A 24,765-nucleotide genomic window follows, 5' to 3' on the forward strand; every position below is an offset into this window, starting at 1 on the left:
ACTACAACAGCAATGAAAAACACAATTCAATATGGCATTCTTCTTCTAAAGCAGTTGTATCAATGAACTTCCTCCAAGTGACCACAGGTTTATTTGAAAGAATTTTAGTCCTTCGTAATGACATAGCAGTGAAATAATATTTTCTGTATACGTAAATAGAGATTCCACTTACCTATAGCATATTATCCCTACTGTCACAAGAACGATCACAATCAGGGCAGCCACACTGCCACCAACGATTGGCACGATACTAACACTGGCGGGTGGGCCTAGAAAAGAAACCATCTTAGCAATGTATGTAATTTTCATAGGCTATACAAATTACATCATTGATATCAAAACCTATTGCATAAGAAAGGGGTCTTACAAATTGATATTTCGTAGGTTTCTTCCCTGACAGCCGTTTCCAATGGAATGTTGTCTACCTGTACATTGAGAGAGAGTTAGATCAAAGGCAATGTGTTTTTTAAAAAGCACTTACCTTTGCTTATTGCCTCTGTGACTTGTATTGATGTGGATGCTACATTGGTTGGCGTGGTCGCTGACATATCTGGACTTGATGCCGTCGGAGGCAGTTGCCCGGAAGAAAATGTTGGTGGTATGTCTTTGGTCACGATCGGAGTTATAATAGGGGAGGTTGTTGTGTCGAGCGGAGTCGATGCCTGCGTGGTTGCCAGTGTGTCCAAGGGAGTCGCTGCAGCGGAGGTTGTCTGGATGAGTGGAGTTGTTGCCAATGTTGTTGTTGTATCGGGTGGAGTCGTTGCAGGGAAGGTTGTTGTGGTTAGGTCTGAAAGATGGCAGATAAAGTTCCGTTTCCTTTTAATACTGATAGAAGACTGGTTCTCAGTGTGAAGCAGATAGACATAGGCCTTACCATGATATAAACATTAAATGGGCCTGTCAAGACAGCAATCTGTACAGATGCCTTGCTGGTAGCAACGGAAGATACGTCTTCGTTTTTATTCTCTGTTAAGAAAGTACAATCTTAACACGTCCGACACTTTTTTAAATCACGGAAAGAATTTCAGCGCAATTCTTATTTCTTTCTTCGAAGTCTGTGCGGTACTTTCTTTCGTATTTTTTTTCGTATTTCCTACTTACCGTCCACTCCAAGTAACTCTATCCTCAGTCTGGGAGCGCCGACGAAACTTTGAGGGTTGATGAGGATATACCGTGCGTAGATAATCGAGGTTAAGTTTTGTTGGACGATAGTTTCGTTGTCGCTGTTACCTGTGAAAATCTGAGGGAAAGATATTTGTGACTTGTCTAGCTGATTGCATGGGTGCAAAGGCCTAGTGGGTAGAGTGTTCGCCTTGCATACGGTAGGTTGTGAGTTCGAACCCCGGCCGGGTTATACCAAAGACTTTAAAAAAATGGTACATACTGCTTTCTCTGCTTAGCACTCAGCATTTGGCCCAAGGGCTACTGAAATGGAGATGGGCACCGACCTATGTACCATCGGTGCAGGAAGGAAACGCAAGATGTGGACTCAATTTTAATATAAAACCGCGAGTTTTCCTTATCAACGAGTTTCTTCTCTACATTATGACAACCTGCTTAAATGCCATCATCATCATCATGTATGTAAATTCTGCTGTAGTTATGATGCGCTCCTTTTAAACAAAGAAGAAACGCATCATAAACATAAAATCATTGGGGGGAAAACTCTAGAATTCTAGCAGTTTTACAAATGGATGGAACTGATGAAACTTGATGCATCTACTCTCCGTTTGTATCAGTTTGCAGACAAGAAGAAGTTCTATTAGCATTGTGGTGAAAATTGGAAGAACGAGACAGAAGAAGATACGTTTATGAAGTTAACGTTTCGCAACACTAACCTTGGCGCTCCCACCATCTTCCGAATAGAGAATTAGATTCGTTGTGTTGTCCCGCTGGTATATAATCCTGTAGCTGCCGACGTAGCCATCTCCCTGTCCCTGGGTCTGGATGGCAACAACGTAACGATCGTACAATAGATCCACGGCCAGGAACTGGTCTGTACCTTGTGCTGACGGCTGCCATGCACCATCGCCGTTCAGGCGGCCCCTGTACGCCTCGGATCCGTCTAGTTGGGATGAAGCTACCATTTGATCATCTTGGATGATTGTATTATCCTGTACCCCAAAGGGCTGGTACAATCCAAATGACACTGTACTTTCTGTAGTACTTGTCATTATTGTTGTTGTTGTTGTTGTTGTTATTGGAGTCGATACCGGGGAGGTAGTCTGGATGAGTGGAGATGTTGCCAGGGTTGTTGTTGTGTCGGGTGGATTCGTTGCAGGGAGTGTTGTTGTGGGCAGCTCTGAAATATGGCACATATGGTTCAGTTTCCTTCCAATACTTATGGGGAACTTGTTCTCAAGGTAAACAAGAGCTTTTAAAAAAAGCTGGCGTTTCGGCTACGTTTATAAGTGTGAATTGTCTTTTCCCTTTACTTGAAGTAAAATCTGCCAGAGGAAGTCACTCAAGGGCTGTTCAGTCTATAAGAAAAATTGTCATTTTGGGAAATGAGTACTGTTTTAATAGAGAAAGGCAGATTGGGGAAAGCAATTTTGAAGTTACGTCACTTAACTTAAGTGCTTTTGAAAAAGCTGGTCTTGGCCTACAACTTGTACTTATTTGTAAAATGTATAATAGGCTCATTATAAAAGCTATCAATGTAATTATGTACATGGCACGCAATAAAACATAAAATTTGAAAAAGCACCATTGAATCATCAGCACTATGGTAATTAAGTGAAATAGAAGTTCATAACAGCTAAGGTTCTATCTAAAATGACTACCAAATGTCAAACAAATCAACAGCTACCTCATCCGTATTATTCTGGTTTCCGCATTTACAACATTTCTTCCTTATTTTCCTGGGTAATTTTGCTAAAATTCATGAAAATTCCCATAGTTTTGTGCCGAGAGGCGCCACTTTCCACGTCCGTGTTGTCTGAATGAAGTCGATACTGAACAATGGAGCATTTGCTACTGTAACAAAGAATCGCTGTTTTGCAAACAACATCAAGAGCCTCTGTTTACATCGGGGATAGAAGTTTAGTGGCGAGTGTTTTGCAAGAATCATCTTACCGCGCATAGGAGCCGCTGCACGGTATTTTCCATTACAATGAACAGAAAAATTCGAAAGCCGGGTTTGGAATCTATGAAGTCCTGTTCATAAGACAAAGGCCTTGTATATATAAAATGAATATTTAAAAATAACAAATATAAAATATTTCTTTATTTATTAATGAAAAAAAATGATATTCATAAATATGATATTGATAGATTAATATAATATCAATATATATTTTTGATATTCAATATCTAAAAAGAAAAAAAAATCCATGCACGGAGACGAACCCGGATCTTCTGGGTCCGAAGTGCTTCGCGTTGCCAGATCGGCCAAGCTGCGGTACGTAACTATTCACACTGGACGTAATGCTATAACCTCACTATATGGTATCATTTATGCCGATTTTTGGTCGTTTTCTTGACGAAATCATTTTTTTTCTTCTGCAATCTTGTGGAATAGATGTAATATGGTCATTTTTCAGGATATCAAAGTCCGAAACCACAATGCAATGATATTTCCGAACAGTTGTAGCAGTTACATGCGGTCGCCGTCCTGTGTCACATGCAAATCTAGCCTGCCTGCATTTTCGTGCTCTCTTGCCATATAAGGCAACGGCTATACAAGGATTTGAGAACGTATTGCCATATAAGGTCTTATTGTGTGCGACACAGTGTTGAACCAAGCTTCCCTGGTTCCTTCCTTGAAGCATGCTTGAAGGTAAAAGCCAGGACAATGCGTTCCGGCGCGCATGCGCCGAAACGCAAAAAAAAGCAGTGGAAGTTACCATAATTGATTATATAAGTTTATATCAACTTTAGTCGGCCTGTCCTGACAGCAATCTGTACAAAAGCCTTGCTAAAGGCAACGGAAGATACGTTCTCGTTTTATTTCTATGTAAGGAAATACCATCTTAATTTCTTCGAAGCCTAATGGACGTCCGTTTTTATATGAAAAAAAGTTCCATCGCAATTCTAATTTCATTGTTTTAAATCTGTCCGATATTTTATTTATTTAGACTTTTTGGGGTATTTTCTACATACCGTCGACTCCAAGTAACTCCATCCTCACTCTTGGAGCGCCGACGAAACTTTGAGGGTTGATGAGGAAATACCGTGCGTAGATGTACGAGGTGAAGTTTTGTTGGACGATAGTTTCATCATCGCTGTTACCTGAAATATCTGCAGAAGAGACAAAATACTTGTGACTTGTCTAGCGGATTCTGCAGGTACACTAAGTCTAGCATGTGGGCCAATTTCAAAAGAAAAGCTTGAACAGGTTTCCTTCTTTAACGAGTTTCTTCTCTACCAGTCATGACAACCTGCTGAATTGCCCCCCATTGTTAGATGTATGTAAATTCGAAGAGACGTTTACAAACGTTTATAGCAACACTAACCTTGGCGCTTCCACCTTCCGAATAGATAATTAGATCCGTTGTGTTGTCCCTCTGGTATATAATCCTGTAGCTGTCGACGTAGCCATCTCCTTGTCCCTGGGTCTGGATTGCAACAACGTAAACATTCTTCAGTAGATCCACGGCCAGGAACTGGTCTGTACCTTGTGCTGACGGCTGCCATGCACCATCGCCGTTCAGACGGCCCCTGTACGCCTCGGATCCGTCTAGTTGGGATGAAGTTACCATTTGATCATCTTGGATGATTGTATTATCCTGTACCCCAAAGGGCTGGTACAATCCAAATGACACTGTACTTTCCGTAGTGCTTGTCATTGTTGTTGTTGTTGTTATTGGAGTCGATACCGGGGAGGTAGTCTGGATGAGTGGAGTTGTTGCCAGGGTTGTTGTTGTGTCGGGTGGATTCGTTGCAGGGAAGGTTGTTGTGGGTTGGTCTGAAAGATGGAACACTTTGTTCAGTGTTGTTTCAATTTTGATGGAAACTGTTCCTCGGTGAATAACATAGAACTATAATAAGTTACCGTTATGTGAACTTTGATTAGGATTGTCAAGACAGCAATCTTTATTATGCCTTGCTTATAGCAGCGAAATATAGTTTTTTTTTCTTTTTAAAGAAATCCTTTTTTTTCGCCATATCTATACATATATGGGTCCCTAACATACGTCAATTTTTTATATCAAAGAAATTGTAATCGCAATTCATATTTAGTTGTCTAAAACCTGTTCAATACTTTCTTACGAACTTATGTCGTTCTCTCTACTTACCATCGCATCCGAGCAACTCTATCCTCAGTCTTGGAGCGCCAACGAAAGTTTGAGGGTTGACGAGGATATACCGTGCGTAGATGTACGGGGTGAAGTTTTGTTGGACGATAGTTTCGTTGTCGTTGTTACCTGTAAAGATCTGAGAAAATGTTTTTTTTTACCTATCTAGCTGATTGTGCGAATGCACTAGAGTGTTGAATGGTTTCAACACAAAAGCCTGAACAAGTTTCCTTTATCGACGCGTTTCTTCTCTGGCAGAGATGATAACCTGCTTTAATACCACCCGTTGTTAGCTACGTGTGAATTCGTCTTTTTGAACAGTTAGTAACGCATAATAAACACAGATAGTGGGAAATTAAAGTCTCCTCTATAATTCCAGTACGCATTGTATAAATGTATGGACCCTATTGATAACATCATGATGCATTTCCTGTTCCCTTTTTTGACAAGTAATACTATACCAGCATTGTGGTGAAACTTGGAAAAAACGAGACAGAAGAAGAAATGATTACAAACGGTAATGACAGCATTTACCTTGGCGTCCCCTCCATTTTCCGAGTAGAAAATTAAAGCCGATGAGTTGTCCATCTGGTATCCAGTCCTGTAGGTGCTGACGTAGCCATCTCCCTGTCCCTGGGTCTGGATAGCAAAGATGTAACGGTTGTACAGTAGGTCCACGGCCAGGATGTCAAAACCTTGTCCTGTGCCCTGCCATGCACCATCGCCGTTCAGGCGGCCCCTGTACGACTCGGATCCGTTTAGCTGGGATGAAGCTGTCATCTGATCATCTTGGATGATTGTATCATTCTGTACCCCAATGGGTTGATAAAAGCATGGTGATGTCGAAGTGGTATCATTCTGTGCGTCTAATGTAAGAAGTAAAAAAAAGTCCATATAATCATCAGGAAAAGAGAAATTAGATCAAACGGACTTCTGTACTTTCAAAGGGTTCTGTTGGTAAGGCAATTGGTAAGACCAGCATCGCTTAGTAATGCACTTGGAATTCAAAGAAGGAATCGATAGCTGTTTTTTTTTTCAAAGATAACAAGGTATTCCTTAAGTCACTTGGACACGACAAAGTATAAGGCCCCTGCAAAGTGAAAGCCTGCCGGCAAAGAATGTGTTAAATCCTAAATTCTCTGCTTTACTGTATGTTTTTCTTTGATGATGTTTGCAGGCGTGGGCCTTTTCAGCATTAGGAGAACCGGTAGTATCTATAATACGGTGTAAATGCCGCGTTTATCAATGACAATGGGGTCTCCAGGGGGGGAACACGACACCGGCCTGTGTGCTCAGAATGACTGACAGGCCGTCAAGTTGCGTACCTGCTAATCGGCTGTCCGTGACGTTTTACCTGCAGGCGTTACCCCTGAATGGGACCGTCCGAGAATGGTGCCAGGTATGAAGCGGCACGGGTGTTTGTCCTGTTTACTAAAGGGTTTTGGAGAAGTAAATACTTGCCTCAGTCCGAAACGCCGTGTCCCAAGGTTCATTTCTTTCAGCAGCTATTTCTTACCTAGTCTCAATTTACCGAGCTTGCTATTCAGAGGAACTGGCCTGGGAGACACGCATGCTATTTGTATACATGAGTAATGAGTAAACTATGCTGTCTGTGTCTTGTGTCGCTAAAACTATATGTCTCTATATTCAATCGAGGTTTGCTTCGTTCTTGATCTCTATCTCTGCTATCTAGACTTAGGTGGGATAGGAAGGAGATAACTAAATTTCGTATAATCTATATAATTTGGAACACATGTACATGTGGCCATGTTCTTTTATGGCAAGGCCATTGAAATTAACATGAGCCTACACACGGAGTGAAAACTATAATAGTGCACCCACCTGTTACGGACGGTGTCAGGCCAACCAAAATGAAGACAATCCACAGCCAGCATGGCTCATGACGAGGCTGAGATTCCTGGGTGGAATTCATGCCCAGTTTCTCTCCAACACATCCACACCTCCAACACGCAAAATGTCTACCTCCTCAGATGTCAGCAAACGTCTCTGAATCGGAAACTTTGTCTGAAGCAACTTCCCTGTGACGTCATGAGGAAGACATGTCAGTTTTGTTTGTCCGTGCAACTAATGTTACCTAGCACTTGTATGCATGGCTAACATGTATTCTTCTAATTGTTAACCTACTAGGGATGTGCCTTTCAGTCATTTCTAAATGAAAAGTGTAAATTAGGGAAGGTAACGCCTTGTATTTTGAATAACAGCATTAGGATAGTGAAATAAAGGTGAAATCGCATGATCCGACTTTACGCAGGATGTGTTATTCATCTCTTATTATAATCTTAATAGATTCAGACTACATTGAAAACTGTCAAAGGGTCTTAGCAAACATTGTCTCTTCAAATATTCCTCACCAACATGACACTAAATGTGTGGACAGGGTCGTGTGCAACCACGTCACTCCTTCATCGTATTTCAAGCTTTTACGTCTGTTTTGATCATACATGAATGGCTCTCCAACATATACAGAATCCCTTCCCGATTGCCTTTTAAAACTATATACATTAATGCACAACACTCATATCATACTTTCCCCTTCTGTCTCAGAATAAAGCTGAATAAAACAGTAACAGTACCTCGGCGACTGACTTTTGCGAAGGGGTTTGAATCGCATATACATGTAGTTAAAAGTGATATAACATTAGATATGTTTAAGATTTTTTAACGTCAATTGTTGCGGTCTAAGCAGATGTAGTGGGGAGGGTGGCGTAACTAAGTAGCCGACAAAAGGCTTCTAATAAGCACTGATCCTAACGTTGTAATCTCCAAGCAGATCTAACGTATCCAACCGGCAAAAGGAGTTTTCATAGCCACCCAAGGGTATGAAAACTCCTCCTGCCAGTTGGATACGGTCTTTGCAGCCGTTAGATCTGCTTTGAGGTTGGGGGGGGGGTATATTTCGCAGTGTTTTCATGAGACCCTGTTGCTTCAGGCTTCTCCAACGATATATGAATCCAGCCACGTCCTTTCACTTCAAAGGCTTCTGTAATATCCAAGCAGAATCTTGTCTGTAGATACTTCAATCAAGCATGAATCAGTGCAGTGTTTGCCGTGTGTTCTGCATGAAGTGTTGCTAACTGTTCCTCAACCCAGTGTTTACATCACGTCCGTTCCTTTTACTGTGATACTGAATTGCCAACTTGTTGACGCCTTTAGCCTTTAGCCCAAATAAGTACACCAGTCTACCGTATATATCTGGTTCGTTGACTCTGTTTATTGCTGTTTTTGTACACACATATATTCCACCCTGCTTATCATCATCATTCTTTTAGTTTATCTACTCTTCAGCCATAAAAAGTTTTATCTTCAATACAAATACGTTGAATATTCAAGATTTAATATAACTATTTCTGGCTGTAGAGCTACTAAGTAACGCATGATATTAGAACACTAACAACCAATTATCATACATGTGCATAGCAGTAAGAAATATGCTATGCATATAATTTGTCTACTTTGGAAGGTGCAGGTGAAGCAGTGCCAGATTTGTGTGGTATTTTTTTGTTGTTTTTCTGAATTGTGCTGTTTTAGCTGTAGACCAGCACCTATGGTCACTCACCGTGATGATTTGAAGTCAGGATTTTTCTTCAGTTGTTGTTTGACATGTTTTCAGTTGTGCAAGGTCAACTTTATAGATTGATATAAGATATATACACTCTGTATGCACTAGCACTATTTGCTCTATTCTTGGTTTAATTAACGGAAAATTATAAAAGATGTTAATACTTATGTTAAATAATAATGCAATGATTTTTTTGCAATTAATAGTCCTTGATTGTCATATTTCTAGGGTAGATTGCGGCTTGTACAACATGTTTGGGGGAAAATCTGAATGTGTAATCTTAGTAATGAAGTGTTCAGTAATGTATAGAGGTCGAGTAGAACGAATTTCCGTATGCTTGATATTCCTTCGGTTAAATAAGTACTAGTAATACTGGCTATGTGTTATCTAGAAAATGAGACCATGTTTCCTTCTTGGCAGACGGAGTCGATCGTGTCTGTCTCTCTCTTTCTATCAGTGGTTTCCTACTTCAGCAGTGAGGCATACGTCTGCAATAGTAAACAAATAGAACCTTGAGTCCCACGTTCAAGACACTCAGTGATCACAACCAACCTAGCCTGGGAATCTATTAACCATGCAGTGACACTATAATTCTGGGTAGAGTGTTATTCCAGAAAATTTATCGAAGTTGACTGGCCAGCTATCTAGTACTTGGTTTGGCTGCGCGTAATGGTTAGGGTAACCTCGAAGAGAAATTAGAGATAGATAAGATGAAAAAATCTAGTGCATCGATATGAAAGGTTACCTTGTAGTCTTGAATGGTCCGATCTAGGGTTGCCTTAAGCTGCGGGAAAATTGGCCTGTTCTCAGGCAGCGTTTCCCAGCAGGTCTTCATCACATCGTAACTGGGTACGGAATAGTTGCATCAAGAAAAAAATTGTTAAGTAAAGTTCTACCATAGTCAGGGTGACAGTGTATAAGTCATCTATGCGTATCTCTATGTCGGTGACCAACTCTGAATACTTATCTAAGGGAAGAATGAATTACAAAATCGCTTGTTGCATAAAAAAACAGATTCTTAAGTTGAATACAAGACTGCCAACGTACACATTCTGCGGACACAGGGCAGGTTTCTCCAGCCTGTAGCCGTCTGGCAACAGTTTCATGAGCTCTTTGCCTGTCATCCGGCCGTACGGCTTTTTACCTGGAACATCAAGTAGTAGTAGGCTTTTGAAGATTTATAACAAAATAACTATAAATCATATAGCACATTAACAGCAAAAAAACATCTCTGGTCATACAACAAAGACTTGAAGGCAGGTTATTAAATCACAGAATGATATATATCACAGACCAGCAGCTGAAATTGTTGAATAAGTTATTAAGAAATGCAATATCATATTTTTCTTAATGATGTGAGATATTCTGACGGAGTAAATTATACCAAGTACATGTTTCAATTGATCCTCTTTTAGAACCAAACTTTACATATGTCACTGATCTTTGTACAGCTCTTACCCATTGTCATGATCTCCCACAAAAGGATTCCAAAGGACCATCTGAAACATGCAAAATGCACCTACTGTTACACGTACATGTACACCTATAGTATAATTGAACGTAACACACATACAGACCTATCTAATGGCTGGTCTTTCAAATATTAACTAGATACAAATGTCTAAAGCGGTCATACGATTATACAAAATAATACCTACACATCACTCTGTGTGGTGTACACGTGGTAGAAAAGGGACTCGTATGCGATCCAACGGATCGGAAGCTGGCTCTAAAAAGGGAACAACGTAAAAGAAGATTATTCAAACAAAACACAAAAGATGATAGACCTTTGCAATTGAATCATATCTAAATAACCACAGCTTCACCCTATACTGTTCAAAATGTAATTAGTTTTGGAGCATTGTGAAATTAAGAATATGTACCTTTGTACTTTTGACATACTCAGGCTGCTCGTAGATATCACGTGACAAACCAAAGTCTGAGATCTTGGCCGTCAGGTCCGATCCAAGGAGCACATTCCTGGCGGCAAGGTCACGGTGGACACACTGGATGTATGGAAGAATGATAACAGTAATTTATTTATGCGTGACAGAAAGCAGGAAACGTTGACAACGTGAAATTTCAGGAATCATGTTCATTATCCATAAAGACTAAAAGGAGTCCTAAACTCCAGAAGGCGGTGTTATTTTCCACTAGATTATGTATCAATTAATGCATAATCAGCCGACTTTTTACAGAATTCTGCTTGTGGAAAATTTTACAAGGTGTTTTTTTTTTAATATGATACTCACTAAACCCATGCAGACCCTACCTAGCCTCTACCAGGCTCCGCCGGATGGCTGGAAAAATAGTAGAAATTGGCCGTAATAGAGTGAATAGTGTGCCAAGGGAGTTAGCTACGGAGGGAGTACATTCTGCCATCGATATGCCGTGTCCCGACAGGCTCCGTCGATGGCAGAATGTACTCCCTCCGTAGCTAACTCCCTTGGCACACTATTCACTCTATTACGGCCAATTTCTACTATTTTTCCAGCCATCCGGCGGAGCCTGGTAGAGGCTAGACCCTACCCATGTATTCCCTATGTGTAAACATACACAACTAATCGTGGATATTTTCGGCATGAATGAGAATGGCTAAGCACGATAAGAAGGCCAATTATTAACAAGATATAAAAGAACACATAGTAAGACGAGTTTTTCTTAACCTCCATGACATTCTTTTTGTAATCTAACTTTTGTCAGGCCTTGTCAGGCACATTGTATTAGGCCATAGGCTGAGGTTGTTTAATTTAATCCATCAGAAAATGAGGGTCACCTGGGGAATTCGGTAGAATACTGAATGCCTTTTGATGCACATTGGACTAGTGGGTACTTTATCGCATACTGAAATTATCATCCATTGGAAAATAACTCCCCCCATGGAGTTTAGGACTCCTTTAAAAGCTACAATTTTATGGTAATGTATATATTTTTTTTTAAATCAAAATGACGCGCTCCCTGTTTGGTGCTTTGTATCACAGTTGGCTATTGCAATAGAGCTTATCGTAGTTCCCACCTTTTCCACACTTAACATTACCTGTATGAGACTTAATAATTTCCATAATCCCTTGTGATCACAACCGTGACTTGAACTTTGGAAACAGCTATAACTGCAGTAGATAAAACCATCCTCAGATCCCAATGTATCTATATATATATCAATACATGAACTTGTCATTGACTGTGTTTCTACAAAATGTAGTGCATGGTAAGGAATTTGGAATCAAAACCAACAACTTACAGCCCTTTTACAAACTTTACGAAAAGTGTTTTGTGTACCTGCATGGCAGCCAGATGACTCATCCCGTTCGTGATGTCTATACCAAACATTATGAGTTGGTCCATCGGTAGCTGAATCCCGGAGGTGGCGATGAGTTTGTCTAGGGCACTTGGCGGGTATTTGAGGAAATGAAATCACTTTACTTTCTCATTCATGGTTAGGGAGTAATAGCTGACCAAAGTTACGCCCCCCACTCCATACTTATAAAGCATTATAGACCAATTCAGTGCTCCGGTCTGAAATTCAACCTCTTTATCAGAATGTTCAAACTTTACATTGAAATGATAGGGCACTTGGCGGGTATTTGAGGAAATAAAATCACTTTACTTTCTCATTCATGGTTAGGGAGTAATAGCTGACCAAAATTACGCCCCCCACCCCATACTTATAAAGCATTATAGACCAATTCAGTGCTCCGGTCTAAAATTCAATCTCTTTATCAGAATGTTCAGACTTTACATTCAAACGATGTGGCACTTGGCAGGTATTTGAGGAAATGAAATCACTTTACTTTCTCATTCATGGTTATGGAGTAATAGCTGACCAAAGTTACGCCCGCACCCCATACTTATAAAGCATTATAGACCAATTCAGTGCTCCGGTCTAAAATTCAATCTCTTTATCAGAATGTTCAAACTTAACATTCAAACGATAGGGCACTTGGCAGGTATTTTAGGAAATGAAATCACTTTACTTTCTCATTCATGGTTAGGGAGTAATTGCTGACCAAAGTTACGCCCCCCACCCCATACTTATAAAGCATTATAGACCAATTCAGTGCTCCGGTCTAAAATTCAATCTCTTTATCAGAATGTTCAAACTTTACATTCAAACGATAGGGCACTTGGCAGGTATTTGAGGAAATGAAATCACTTTACTTTCTCATTCATGGTTAGGGAGTATGGCTGACCAAAGTTACGCCCCCCCACCCCATACTTATAAAGCATTATAGACCAATTCAGTGCTCCAGTCTAAAATTCAATCTCTTTATCAGAATGTTTAAAATTTACATTGCAATGATAGGGCACTTCGCGGGTATTTGAGGAAATGAAATCACTTTACTTTCTTCTTCATGGTTAGGGAGTAATAGCTGACCAAAGTTACGCCCCCCACCCCATACCTATAAAGCATTATAGACCAATTCAGTGCTCCGGTCTAAAATTCAATCTCTTTATCAGAATGTTCAAACTTTACATTGAAATGATAGGGCACTTGGTGGGCATTTGAGGAAATGAAATCACTTTACTTTCTCATTCATGGTTAGGGAGTAATAGCTGACCAAAGTTACGCCCCCACCCCATACTTATAAAGCATCATAGACCAATTCAGTGCTCCGGTCTAAAATTCAATCTCTTTATCAGAATGTTCAAACTTTACATTAAAACGATAGGGCACTTGGCGGGCATTTGAGGAAATGAAATCACTTTACTTTCTCCTTCATGGTTATGGAGTAATTGCCGACCAAAGTTACGCCCCCCACCCCATACTTATAAAGCATTATAGACCAATTCAGTGCTCCGGTCTAAAATTTAATCTCTTTATCAGAATGTCCATCCTTTATATTCAAACAATAGGGCACTTGGCGGGCATTTGAGGAAATGAAATCACTTTACTTTCTCATTCATGGTTAGGGAGTAATTGCTGACCAAAGTTACGCCCCCAACCCCATACTTATAAAGCATTATAGACCAAGTAAGTGCTCCGGTCTAAAATTTAATCTCTTTAGCAGAATGTTCAAATTGTACATTCAAACGATAGGGCACTTGGCAGGTATTTGAGGAAATGAAATCACTTTACTTTCTCATTCATGGTTAGGGAGTAATTGCTGACCAAAGTTACGCCCCCCACCCCATACTTATAAACCATTATAGACCAATTCAGTGCTCCGGTCTAAAATTCAATCTCTTTATCAGAATGTTCAAACTTTACATTCAAACGATAGGGAACTTGGCAAGCATTTGAGGAAATGAAATCACTTTACTTTTTCATTCATGGTTAAGAAGTAATAGCGGACCATAGTTACGCCCCCCGCCCCATACTTATAAAGCATTATAGACCAATTCAGTGCTCCGGTCTAAAATTCAATCTCTTTATCAGAATGTTCAAACTTAACATTCAGACGATAGGGCACTTGGCGGGTATTTCAGAAAATGAAATCACTTTACTTTCTCATTCATGGTTAGGGAATAATAGCTGACCAAAGTTACGCCCCCCACCCCATACTTATAAAGCATTATAAACATATTCAGTGCTCCGGTCTAAAATTCAATCTCTTTATCAGAATGTTCAAACTTTACATTCAAACGATAGGGGAATTGGCGGGCATTTGAGGAAATGAAATCACTTCACTTTCTCATTCATTGTTAGGAAGTAATAGCCGACCAAAGTTACGTCCCCCACACTATACTTATAAAGCATCATAGACCAATTCAGTGCTCCGGTCTAAAATTCAATCTCTTTATCAGAATGTTCAAACTTTACATTGAAATGATAGGGCACTTGGCGGGCATTTGAGGAAATGAAATCACTTTACTTTCTTATTCATGGTTAGGGAGTAATAGCTGACCAAAGTTACGCCCCCACCCCATACTTATAAAGCATTATAGACCAATTCAGTGCTCCGGTTTAAAATTCAATCTCTTTATCAGAATGTTCATCCTTTATATTCAAACGATAGGGCACTTGGCAGGTATTTGTCAATGAGGAAATGAAATCACTTTACTTTCTCATTCATGGTTAGGGAGTAATAGCTGACCAAAGTTACGGCCCCCACCCCATACTTATAAAGCATTATAGACCAATTGAGTGCTCCGGTCTAAAATTCAATCTCTTTATCAGAATGTTCAAACTTAACATTCAAACGATAGGGCACTTGGCGGGCATTTGAGGAAATGAAATCACTTTACTTTCTCATTCATGGTTAGGAAGTAATAGCCGACCAAAGTTACGCCCCTCACCCCATACTTATAAATCATTATAGACCAATTCAGTGCTCCGGTCTAAAATTCAATCTCTTTATCAGAATGTTCAAACTTTACATTCAAACGATAGGGCACTTGGCGGCCATTTGAGGAAATAAAATCACTTTACTTTCTCATTCATGGTTAGGAAGTTATAGCCGACCAATGTTACGCCCCCAACCCAATACTTATAAAGCAGTACTGACCAATTCAGTGCTCCGGTCTAAAATTCAATCTCTTTATCAGAATGTTCAAACTTTACTTTCAAACGATAGGGCACTTGGCGGGCATTTGAGGAAATGAAATCACTTTACTTTCTCATTCATGGTTAGGAAGTAATAGCTGACCAAAGTTACGCCCCCCATCCCTTACTTATAAAGCATTATAGTCCAATTCAGAGCTCTGGTCTAAAATTCAATCTCTTTATCAGAATGTTCATCCCTATATCCAAACGATAGGGCACTTGGCAGGTATTTGAGAAAATGAAATCACTTTACTTTCTCATTCATGGTTAGGAAGTAATAGCCGACCAAAGTTACGCCCCCCACCCCATACTTATAAAGCAGTACTGACCAATTCAGTGCTCCGGTTTAAAATTCAATCTCTTTATAAGAATGTTCAAACTTTACATTGAAATGATAGGGCACTTGGCGGGCATTTGAGGAAATGAAATCACTTTACTTTCTCATTCATGGTTAGGGTGTAATAGCCGACCAAAGTTACGCCCCCCATCCCATACTTATAAAGCATTATAGACCAATTCAGTGCTCCGGTCTAAAATTCAATCTCTTTATCAGAATGTTCAAACTTTACATTCAAACGATAGGGCACTTGGCGGCCATTTGAGGAAATAAAATCACTTTACTTTCTCATTCATGGTTAGGAAGTTATAGCCGACCAATGTTACGCCCCCAACCCAATACTTATAAAGCAGTACTGACCAATTCAGTGCTCCGGTTTAAAATTCAATCTCTTTATAAGAATGTTCAAGCTTTACATTGAAATGATAGGGCACTTGGCGGGCATTTGAGGAAATGAAATCACTTTACTTTCTCATTCATGGTTAGGGTGTAATAGCCGACCAAAGTTACGCCCCCCATCCCATACTTATAAAGCATTATAGACCAATTCAGTGCTCCGGTCTAAAATTCAATCTCTTTATCAGAATGTTCAAACTTTACATTGAAATGATAGGGCACTTGGCGGGCATTTGAGGAAATGAAAACACTTTACTTTCTCATTCATAGTTATGGAGTAATAGCTGACCAAAGTTACGCCCCCCACCCCATACTTATAAAGCATTATAGACCAATTCAGTGCTCCGGTCTTCAATTCAATCTCTTTATCAGAATGTTCAAACTTTACATTCAAACGATAGGGCAATTCGCAGGTATTATAGAAAATGAAATCACTTTACTTTCTCATTCGTGGTTAGGGAGTAATAGTTGACCAAAGTTACGCCCCCCACCCCATACTTATAAAGCAGTATAGACCAATTCAGTGCTCCGGTCTAAAATTCAATCTCTTTATCAGAATGTTCAAACTTTACATTCAAACGATAGGGCACTTGGCGGGCATTTGAGGAAATGAAATCACTTTACTTTCTCATTCATGGTTAGGAAGTAATAGCTGACCAAAGTTACGCCCCCCACCCCATACTTATAAAGCATTATAGACCAATTCAGTGCTCCGGTCTAAAATTCAATCTCTTTATCAGAATGTTCAAACTTTACATTCAAACGATAGGGCACTTGGCGGGCATTTGAGGAAATGAAATCACTTTACTTTCTTATTCATGGTTAAGAAGTAATAGCTGACCAAAGTTACGCCCCCAAAACTATACTTATAAAGCATTATAGACCAACTCATTGTTCCGGTCTAAAATTCAATCTCTTTATCAGAATGTTCAAACTGTACATTTAAACGATAGGGGACTTGGCGGGCATTTGAGGAAATGAAATCACTTTACTTTCTCATTCATGGTTCTTCTTCTTCTTCTTGTGGTTATGTGCACAACCTCATCATGCTGAGGGCTACGGCACAGTATTTTGGTCAAGGTCAATTAGGGCACTGGTTGCTCGCAGTCTACTAGTATTTGTGTTTTGTGTCCGGTGTTCTCTGTCCCCTGGCTCCTCAGAGGGCAGGGGCGCCACTCCCTGACCGTCACCCGGTGCTGGGGGACGGCGAGTACCCGTCAATGTGAGTAAAGAGTTAATGTAGGGTAGTCTTGAAGGCTTCTAGGGTCTGGGCCTTGACAGCATACTCAGGTAGAGTGTTCCATTCACGTGCTGTCCTTGGATAGAATGAGTTCAAGTGGTAGTCTGATTTTGAAATTGGTATGCGGTATGCCAGACTGTTCTCGGTGCGGGTTGGTACTTTGTGTCCTTTGGTGGTGAGGGGCATCTCTGATGCTACAATATTTCTCTGAATCTTGTAAAACATGTGGAGTCTAGCCTGCCGTCTTCGCTCTGCCAGCATGTTCCATTCAAGTGTGGTCAGCATACTAGAAACACTGGACTGTCTCCGATAACGGTGGAGCACGAAGCGTGCTGCTCTTTTCTGTACAGCCTCTAAGTTCCTGATGTTCTTTTGGGTGTATGGATCCCAAACTGTTTGACAATATTCCAAGATTGGCCTCACTAAAGTCTTGTATGCCCGAGCCTTCACATTTGGGTTTGAGATATTTATGTTCCTTCTCAGAAAGTTCAAAGTGTTTGTGGATTTTGAGGCTACTTGGTCTATGTGTTGATCCCAGCGCAGATCTTTACATATTGTCACTCCCAAGTATTTGACACTACTCACATGTTTGAGAACATGGCCATGTAGTGTGTAATTGTATATGATGGGTGTTTTCTTTCTAGAGATGGTCAGAACTTCGCATTTGTCTGGGTGAAATTCCATACTCCAGTTTTCTTCCCATTTAGTCAGTGTATCAAGGTCGGCTTGGAGTCTCTGAGCATCCATGTGATTGGACACTGTCATGTAAATCATGGTATCATCTGCAAACAAGCGAGCAGTGGATTGTAGGTTTTCGGTTATGTCATTTATATAATACAAAAACAAGCACGGACCTAATACCGATCCTTGTGGCACACCTGATAGCACATCAAGTTTGCTGGAGGTTCAACCCTCGACAACCACAGACTGGGTGCGTTGGTGGAGGAAGTCCTCTATCCAGCCCAGAGTTTCTGGTTCGATGCCATAAAACTGCAGTTTTCTGATGAGAAACCTTGTCGAAGGCTTTGGAGAAGTCGAGCACGCAAACGTCTGTCTGTAGGCCATTTTGCATGTTGGTGGTGACTTCATGGATGAACTCTAGTAATTGGGTCTCGCGCGATCTTCCAGGTCTGAAACCATTTTGAAGTTTATAGAAGAGGTTGTGGTGTTCGGCGTGTTTCATAAGGTTGCTGCAGACGATATGCTCCATAATCTTTGAGCATATACAGGTGAGACTGATTGGCCTATAGTTGGCCTTGTCATATCTCTGTCCCTTCTTAAAAATGGGAGCAACATTTGCGTGTCTCCAGTCGACCGGGACAGTTCTTTCCTGTAGAGACTTTTGGAATATGCGAGTAAGGGGGTCTGCAAGCTCCTCACAGAGTTCTTTGAGGATGCGGGGGCTAATGCCATCAGGACCGCTAGCTTTTCCTGGGTTAAGCTTCTGTAGTAGTTTTAAGACTCCGGGTTTTGTGATATTTACCCTTGGCATGAGCTCTGTCTTCTTTCCTCGCTGTTGTAGTGTAGGTATGTTTGTGGTTTCTCTAGTGAACACTGATTGGAATTGAGCATTTAGGATCTCTGCTTTTTGTCGTGAATCTGTAACGAGCTTATGGAATGGTTATGGAGTAATAGCTGACCAAAGTTACGCCCCCCACCCCATACTTATAAAGCATTATAGACCAATTCAGTGCTCCGGTCTAAAATTCAATCTCTTTATCAGAATGTTCAAATTTTACATTGAAACGATAGGGCAATTGGCGGCCATTTGAGGAAATGAAATCACTTTACTTTCTCATTCATGGTTATGGAGTAATAGCCGACCAAAGTTACGCCCCCCACCCCATACTTATAAAGCATTATATACCAATTCAGTGCTCCGGTCTAAAATTCAATCTCTTTATCAGAATGTCCATCCTTTATATTCAAACGATAGGGCACTTGGCAGGTATTTGAGGAAATGAAATCACTTTACTTTCTCATTCATGGTTAGGAAGTAATAGCCGACCAAAGTTACGCCCCCCACCCCATACTTATAAAGCATTATAGACCAATTCCGTGCTCCGGTCTAAAATTCAATCTCTTTATCAGAATGTTCAAACTTTACATTCAAACGATGGGGCACTTGGCGGCCATTTGAGGAAATAAAATCACTTTACTTTCTCATTCATGGTTAGGAATGTATAGCCGACAAAAGTTACGCCCCCCACCACATACTTATAAAGCATTATAGACCAATTCAGTGCTCCGGTCTAAAATTCAATCTCTTTATCAGAATGTTCAAACTTTACATTCAAACGATAGGGCACTTGGCGGGCATTTGAGGAAATGAAATCACTTTACTTTCTCATTCATGGTTAGGGAGTAATAGTTGACCAAAGTTACGCCCCCCACAACATACTTATAAAGCATTATAGACCAATTCAGTGCTCTGGTCTAAAATTCAATCTCTTTATCAGAATGTTCATCCTTATATCCAAACGATAGGGCACTTCGCAGGTATTATAGAAAATGAAATCACTTTAATTTCTCATTCATGGTTAGGAAGTAATAGCCGACCAAAGTTACGCCCCCCACCCCATACTTATAAAGCATTATATACCAATTCAGTGCTCTGGTCTAAAATTCAATCTCTTTATCAAAATGTTCATCCTTATATCCAAACGATAGGGCACTTCGCAGGTATTTGAGAAAATGAAATCACTTTACTTTCTCATTCATGGTTAGGAAGTAATAGCTGACCAAAGTTATGCCCCCCCAACCCATACTTATAAAGCATTATAGACCAATTCAGTGCTCCGGTCTAAAATTCAATCTCTTTATCAGAATGTTCAAACTTTAGATTCAAACGATAGGGCACTTGGCGGGCATTTGAGGAAATGAAATCACTTTACTTTCTTATTCATGGTTAAGAAGTAATAGCTGACCAAAGTTACGCCCCCAAAACTATACTTATAAAGCATTATAGACCAACTCATTGTTCCGGTCTAAAATTCAATCTCTTTATCAGAATGTTCAAACTGTACATTTAAACGATAGGGGACTTGGCGGGCATTTGAGGAAATGAAATCACTTTACTTTCTCATTCATGGTTCTTCTTCTTCTTCTTGTGGTTATGTGCACAACCTCATCATACTGATGGCTACGGCACAGTATTTTGGTCAAGGTCAATTAGGGCACTGGTTGCTCGCAGTCTACTAGTATTTGTGTTTGTGTCCGGTGTTCTCTGTCCCCTGGCTCCTCAGAGGGCAGGGGCGCCACTCCCTGACCGTCACCCGGTGCTGGGGGACGGCGAGTACCCGTCAATGTGAGTAAAGAGTTAATGTAGGGTAGTCTTGAAGGCTTCTAGGGTCTGGGCCTTGACAGCATACTCAGGTAGAGTGTTCCATTCACGTGCTGTCCTTGGATAGAATGAGTTCAAGTGGTAGTCTGATTTTGAAATTGGTATGCGGTATGCCAGACTGTTCTCGGTGCGGGTTGGTACTTTGTGTCCTTTGGTGGTGAGGGGCATCTCTGATGCTACAATATTTCTCTGAATCTTGTAAAACATGTGGAGTCTAGCCTGCCGTCTTCGCTCTGCCAGCATGTTCCATTCAAGTGTGGTCAGCATACTAGAAACACTGGACTGTCTCCGATAACGGTGGAGCACGAAGCGTGCTGCTCTTTTCTGTACAGCTTCTAAGTTCCTGATGTTCTTTTGGGTGTATGGATCCCAAACTGTTTGACAATATTCCAAGATTGGCCTCACTAAAGTCTTGTATGCCCGAGCCTTCACATTTGGGTTTGAGATATTTATGTTCCTTCTCAGAAAGTTCAAAGTGTTTGTGGATTTTGAGGCTACTTGGTCTATGTGTTGATCCCAGCGCAGATCTTTACATATTGTCACTCCCAAGTATTTGACACTACTCACATGTTTGAGAACATGGCCATGTAGTGTGTAATTGTATATGATGGGTGTTTTCTTTCTAGAGATGGTCAGAACTTCGCATTTGTCTGGGTGAAATTCCATACTCCAGTTTTCTTCCCATTTAGTCAGTGTATCTAGGTCGGCTTGGAGTCTCTGAGCATCCATGTGATTGGACACTGTCATGTAAATCATGGTATCATCTGCAAACAAGCGAGCAGTGGATTGTAGGTTTTCGGTTATGTCATTTATATAATACAAAAACAAGCACGGACCTAATACCGATCCTTGTGGCACACCTGATAGCACATCAAGTTTGCTGGAGGTTCAACCCTCGACAACCACAGACTGGGTGCGTTGGTGGAGGAAGTCCTCTATCCAGCCCAGAGTTTCTGGTTCGATGCCATAAAACTGCAGTTTTCTGATGAGAAACCTTGTCGAAGGCTTTGGAGAAGTCGAGCACGCAAACGTCTGTCTGTAGGCCATTTTGCATGTTGGTGGTGACTTCATGGATGAACTCTAGTAATTGGGTCTCGCGCGATCTTCCAGGTCTGAAACCATTTTGAAGTTTATAGAAGAGGTTGTGGTGTTCGGCGTGTTTCATAAGGTTGCTGCAGACGATATGCTCCATAATCTTTGAGCATATACAGGTGAGACTGATTGGCCTATAGTTGGCCTTGTCATATCTCTGTCCCTTCTTAAAAATGGGAGCAACATTTGCGTGTCTCCAGTCGACCGGGACAGTTCTTTCCTGTAGAGACTTTTGGAATATGCGAGTAAGGGGGTCTGCAAGCTCCTCACAGAGTTCTTTGAGGATGCGGGGGCTAATGCCATCAGGACCGCTAGCTTTTCCTGGGTTAAGCTTCTGTAGTAGTTTTAAGACTCCGGGTTTTGTGATATTTACCCTTGGCATGAGCTCTGTCTTCTTTCCTCGCTGTTGTAGTGTAGGTATGTTTGTGGTTTCTCTAGTGAACACTGATTGGAATTGAGCATTTAGGATCTCTGCTTTTTGTCGTGAATCTGTAACGAGCTTATGGAATGGTTATGGAGTAATAGCTGACCAAAGTTACGCCCCCCACCCCATACTTATAAAGCATTATAGACCAATTCTGTGCTCCGGTCTAAAATTCAATCTCTTTATCAGAATGTTCAAATTTTACATTGAAACGATAGGGCAATTGGCAGCCATTTGAGGAAATGAAATCACTTTACTTTCTCATTCATGGTTATGGAGTAATAGCCGACCAAAGTTACGCCCCCCACCCCATACTTATAAAGCATTATATACCAATTCAGTGCTCCGGTCTAAAATTCAATCTCTTTATCAGAATGTCCATCCTTTATATTCAAACGATAGGGCACTTGGCAGGTATTTGAGGAAATGAAATCACTTTACTTTCTCATTCATGGTTAGGAAGTAATAGCCGACCAAAGTTACGCCCCCCACCCCATACTTATAAAGCATTATAGACCAATTCCGTGCTCCGGTCTAAAATTCAATCTCTTTATCAGAATGTTCAAACTTTACATTCAAACGATGGGGCACTTGGCGGCCATTTGAGGAAATAAAATCACTTTACTTTCTCATTCATGGTTAGGAATGTATAGCCGACAAAAGTTACGCCCCCCACCACATACTTATAAAGCATTATAGACCAATTCAGTGCTCCGGTCTAAAATTCAATCTCTTTATCAGAATGTTCAAACTTTACATTCAAACGATAGGGCACTTGGCGGGCATTTGAGGAACTGAAATCACTTTACTTTCTCATTCATGGTTAGGGAGTAATAGTTGACCAAAGTTACGCCCCCCACAACATACTTATAAAGCATTATAGACCAATTCAGTGCTCTGGTCTAAAATTCAATCTCTTTATCAGAATGTTCATCCTTATATCCAAACGATAGGGCACTTCGCAGGTATTATAGAAAATGAAATCACTTTACTTTCTCATTCATGGTTAGGAAGTAATAGCTGACCAAAGTTACGCCCCCCCACCCCATACTTATAAAGCATTATAGACCAATTCATTGCTCCGGTCTAAAATTCAATCTCTTTATCAGAATGTTCAAACTTTAGATTCAAACGATAGGGCACTTGGCGGGCATTTGAGGAAATGAAATCACTTTACTTTCTTATTCATGGTTAAGAAGTAATAGCTGACCAAAGTTACGCCCCCAAAACTATACTTATAAAGCATTATAGACCAACTCATTGTTCCGGTCTAAAATTCAATCTCTTTATCAGAATGTTCAAACTGTACATTTAAACGATAGGGGACTTGGCGGGCATTTGAGGAAATGAAATCACTTTACTTTCTCATTCATGGTTCTTCTTCTTCTTCTTGTGGTTATGTGCACAACCTCATCATGCTGAGGGCTACGGCACAGTATTTTGGTCAAGGTCAATTAGGGCACTGGTTGCTCGCAGTCTACTAGTATTTGTGTTTGTGTCCGGTGTTCTCTGTCCCCTGGCTCCTCAGAGGGCAGGGGCGCCACTCCCTGACCGTCACCCGGTGCTGGGGGACGGCGAGTACCCGTCAATGTGAGTAAAGAGTTAATGTAGGGTAGTCTTGAAGGCTTCTAGGGTCTGGGCCTTGACAGCATACTCAGGTAGAGTGTTCCATTCACGTGCTGTCCTTGGATAGAATGAGTTCAAGTGGTAGTCTGATTTTGAAATTGGTATGCGGTATGCCAGACTGTTCTCGGTGCGGGTTGGTACTTTGTGTCCTTTGGTGGTGAGGGGCATCTCTGATGCTACAATATTTCTCTGAATCTTGTAAAACATGTGGAGTCTAGCCTGCCGTCTTCGCTCTGCCAGCATGTTCCATTCAAGTGTGGTCAGCATACTAGAAACACTGGACTGTCTCCGATAACGGTGGAGCACGAAGCGTGCTGCTCTTTTCTGTACAGCTTCTAAGTTCCTGATGTTCTTTTGGGTGTATGGATCCCAAACTGTTTGACAATATTCCAAGATTGGCCTCACTAAAGTCTTGTATGCCCGAGCCTTCACATTTGGGTTTGAGATATTTATGTTCCTTCTCAGAAAGTTCAAAGTGTTTGTGGATTTTGAGGCTACTTGGTCTATGTGTTGATCCCAGCGCAGATCTTTACATATTGTCACTCCCAAGTATTTGACTCTACTCACATGTTTGAGAACATGGCCATGTAGTGTGTAATTGTATATGATGGGTGTTTTCTTTCTAGAGATGGTCAGAACTTCGCATTTGTCTGGGTGAAATTCCATACTCCAGTTTTCTTCCCATTTAGTCAGTGTATCTAGGTCGGCTTGGAGTCTCTGAGCATCCATGTGATTGGACACTGTCATGTAAATCATGGTATCATCTGCAAACAAGCGAGCAGTGGATTGTAGGTTTTCGGTTATGTCATTTATATAATACAAAAACAAGCACGGACCTAATACCGATCCTTGTGGCACACCTGATAGCACATCAAGTTTGCTGGAGGTTCAACCCTCGACAACCACAGACTGGGTGCGTTGGTGGAGGAAGTCCTCTATCCAGCCCAGAGTTTCTGGTTCGATGCCATAAAACTGCAGTTTTCTGATGAGAAACCTTGTCGAAGGC

The 24,765-nt window shown here is 40.9% G+C and overlaps 2 protein-coding genes across 2 annotated transcripts; both read right to left on the reverse strand.

Moving 5' to 3' along the window:
- Positions 1-168: 168 nt before the first annotated feature.
- Positions 169-6,079, reverse strand: LOC136444329 (hemocytin-like). The gene is made up of 8 exons (XM_066441838.1): positions 5,772-6,079; positions 5,238-5,376; positions 4,469-4,906; positions 4,102-4,239; positions 1,839-2,302; positions 1,102-1,240; positions 482-787; positions 169-269 (listed from the first exon to the last, which is right to left on the reverse strand). Exons 1-8 carry the CDS (start codon positions 6,015-6,017, stop codon positions 169-171), a joined length of 1,971 nt encoding a protein of 656 aa, XP_066297935.1. The 5' UTR covers positions 6,018-6,079.
- Positions 6,080-9,281: 3,202 nt separating this feature from the next.
- On the reverse strand, positions 9,282-12,186 carry LOC136444330 (tyrosine-protein kinase receptor Tie-1-like). The gene is made up of 7 exons (XM_066441839.1): positions 12,097-12,186; positions 10,701-10,823; positions 10,476-10,546; positions 10,276-10,316; positions 9,865-9,961; positions 9,563-9,662; positions 9,282-9,305 (listed from the first exon to the last, which is right to left on the reverse strand). The coding sequence occupies exons 1-7, from the start codon at positions 12,160-12,162 to the stop codon at positions 9,282-9,284; spliced, it is 522 nt and encodes a 173-aa protein (XP_066297936.1). The 5' UTR covers positions 12,163-12,186.
- Between the last annotated feature and the right edge of the window lie 12,579 nt (positions 12,187-24,765).

The sequence above is a fragment of the Branchiostoma lanceolatum genome, chromosome 11 (genome assembly GCF_035083965.1).
Source record: "Branchiostoma lanceolatum isolate klBraLanc5 chromosome 11, klBraLanc5.hap2, whole genome shotgun sequence".
Classification (NCBI taxonomy): Eukaryota; Metazoa; Chordata; class Leptocardii; order Amphioxiformes; family Branchiostomatidae; genus Branchiostoma; species Branchiostoma lanceolatum.

Coding starts and splice junctions, on each gene's coding strand:
- LOC136444329 (XM_066441838.1), bottom strand. CDS start 6,017: ATGACAGCTTCATCCCAGCTAAACGGATCCGAGTCGTACAGGGGCCGC. Junction 5,377..5,771: donor AAAATGGAGGGGACGCCAAG/GTAAATGCTGTC, acceptor ACATTTTCTCAG/ATCTTTACAGGTAACAACGA. Junction 270..481: donor CACAGAGGCAATAAGCAAAG/GTAAGTGCTTTT, acceptor TTTCTTTTCTAG/GCCCACCCGCCAGTGTTAGT.
- LOC136444330 (XM_066441839.1), bottom strand. CDS start 12,162: ATGGACCAACTCATAATGTTTGGTATAGACATCACGAACGGGATGAGT. Junction 10,824..12,096: donor GTCATCTGGCTGCCATGCAG/GTACACAAAACA, acceptor CCATACATCCAG/TGTGTCCACCGTGACCTTGC. Junction 9,306..9,562: donor GGACCATTCAAGACTACAAG/GTAACCTTTCAT, acceptor TTACTATTGCAG/ACGTATGCCTCACTGCTGAA.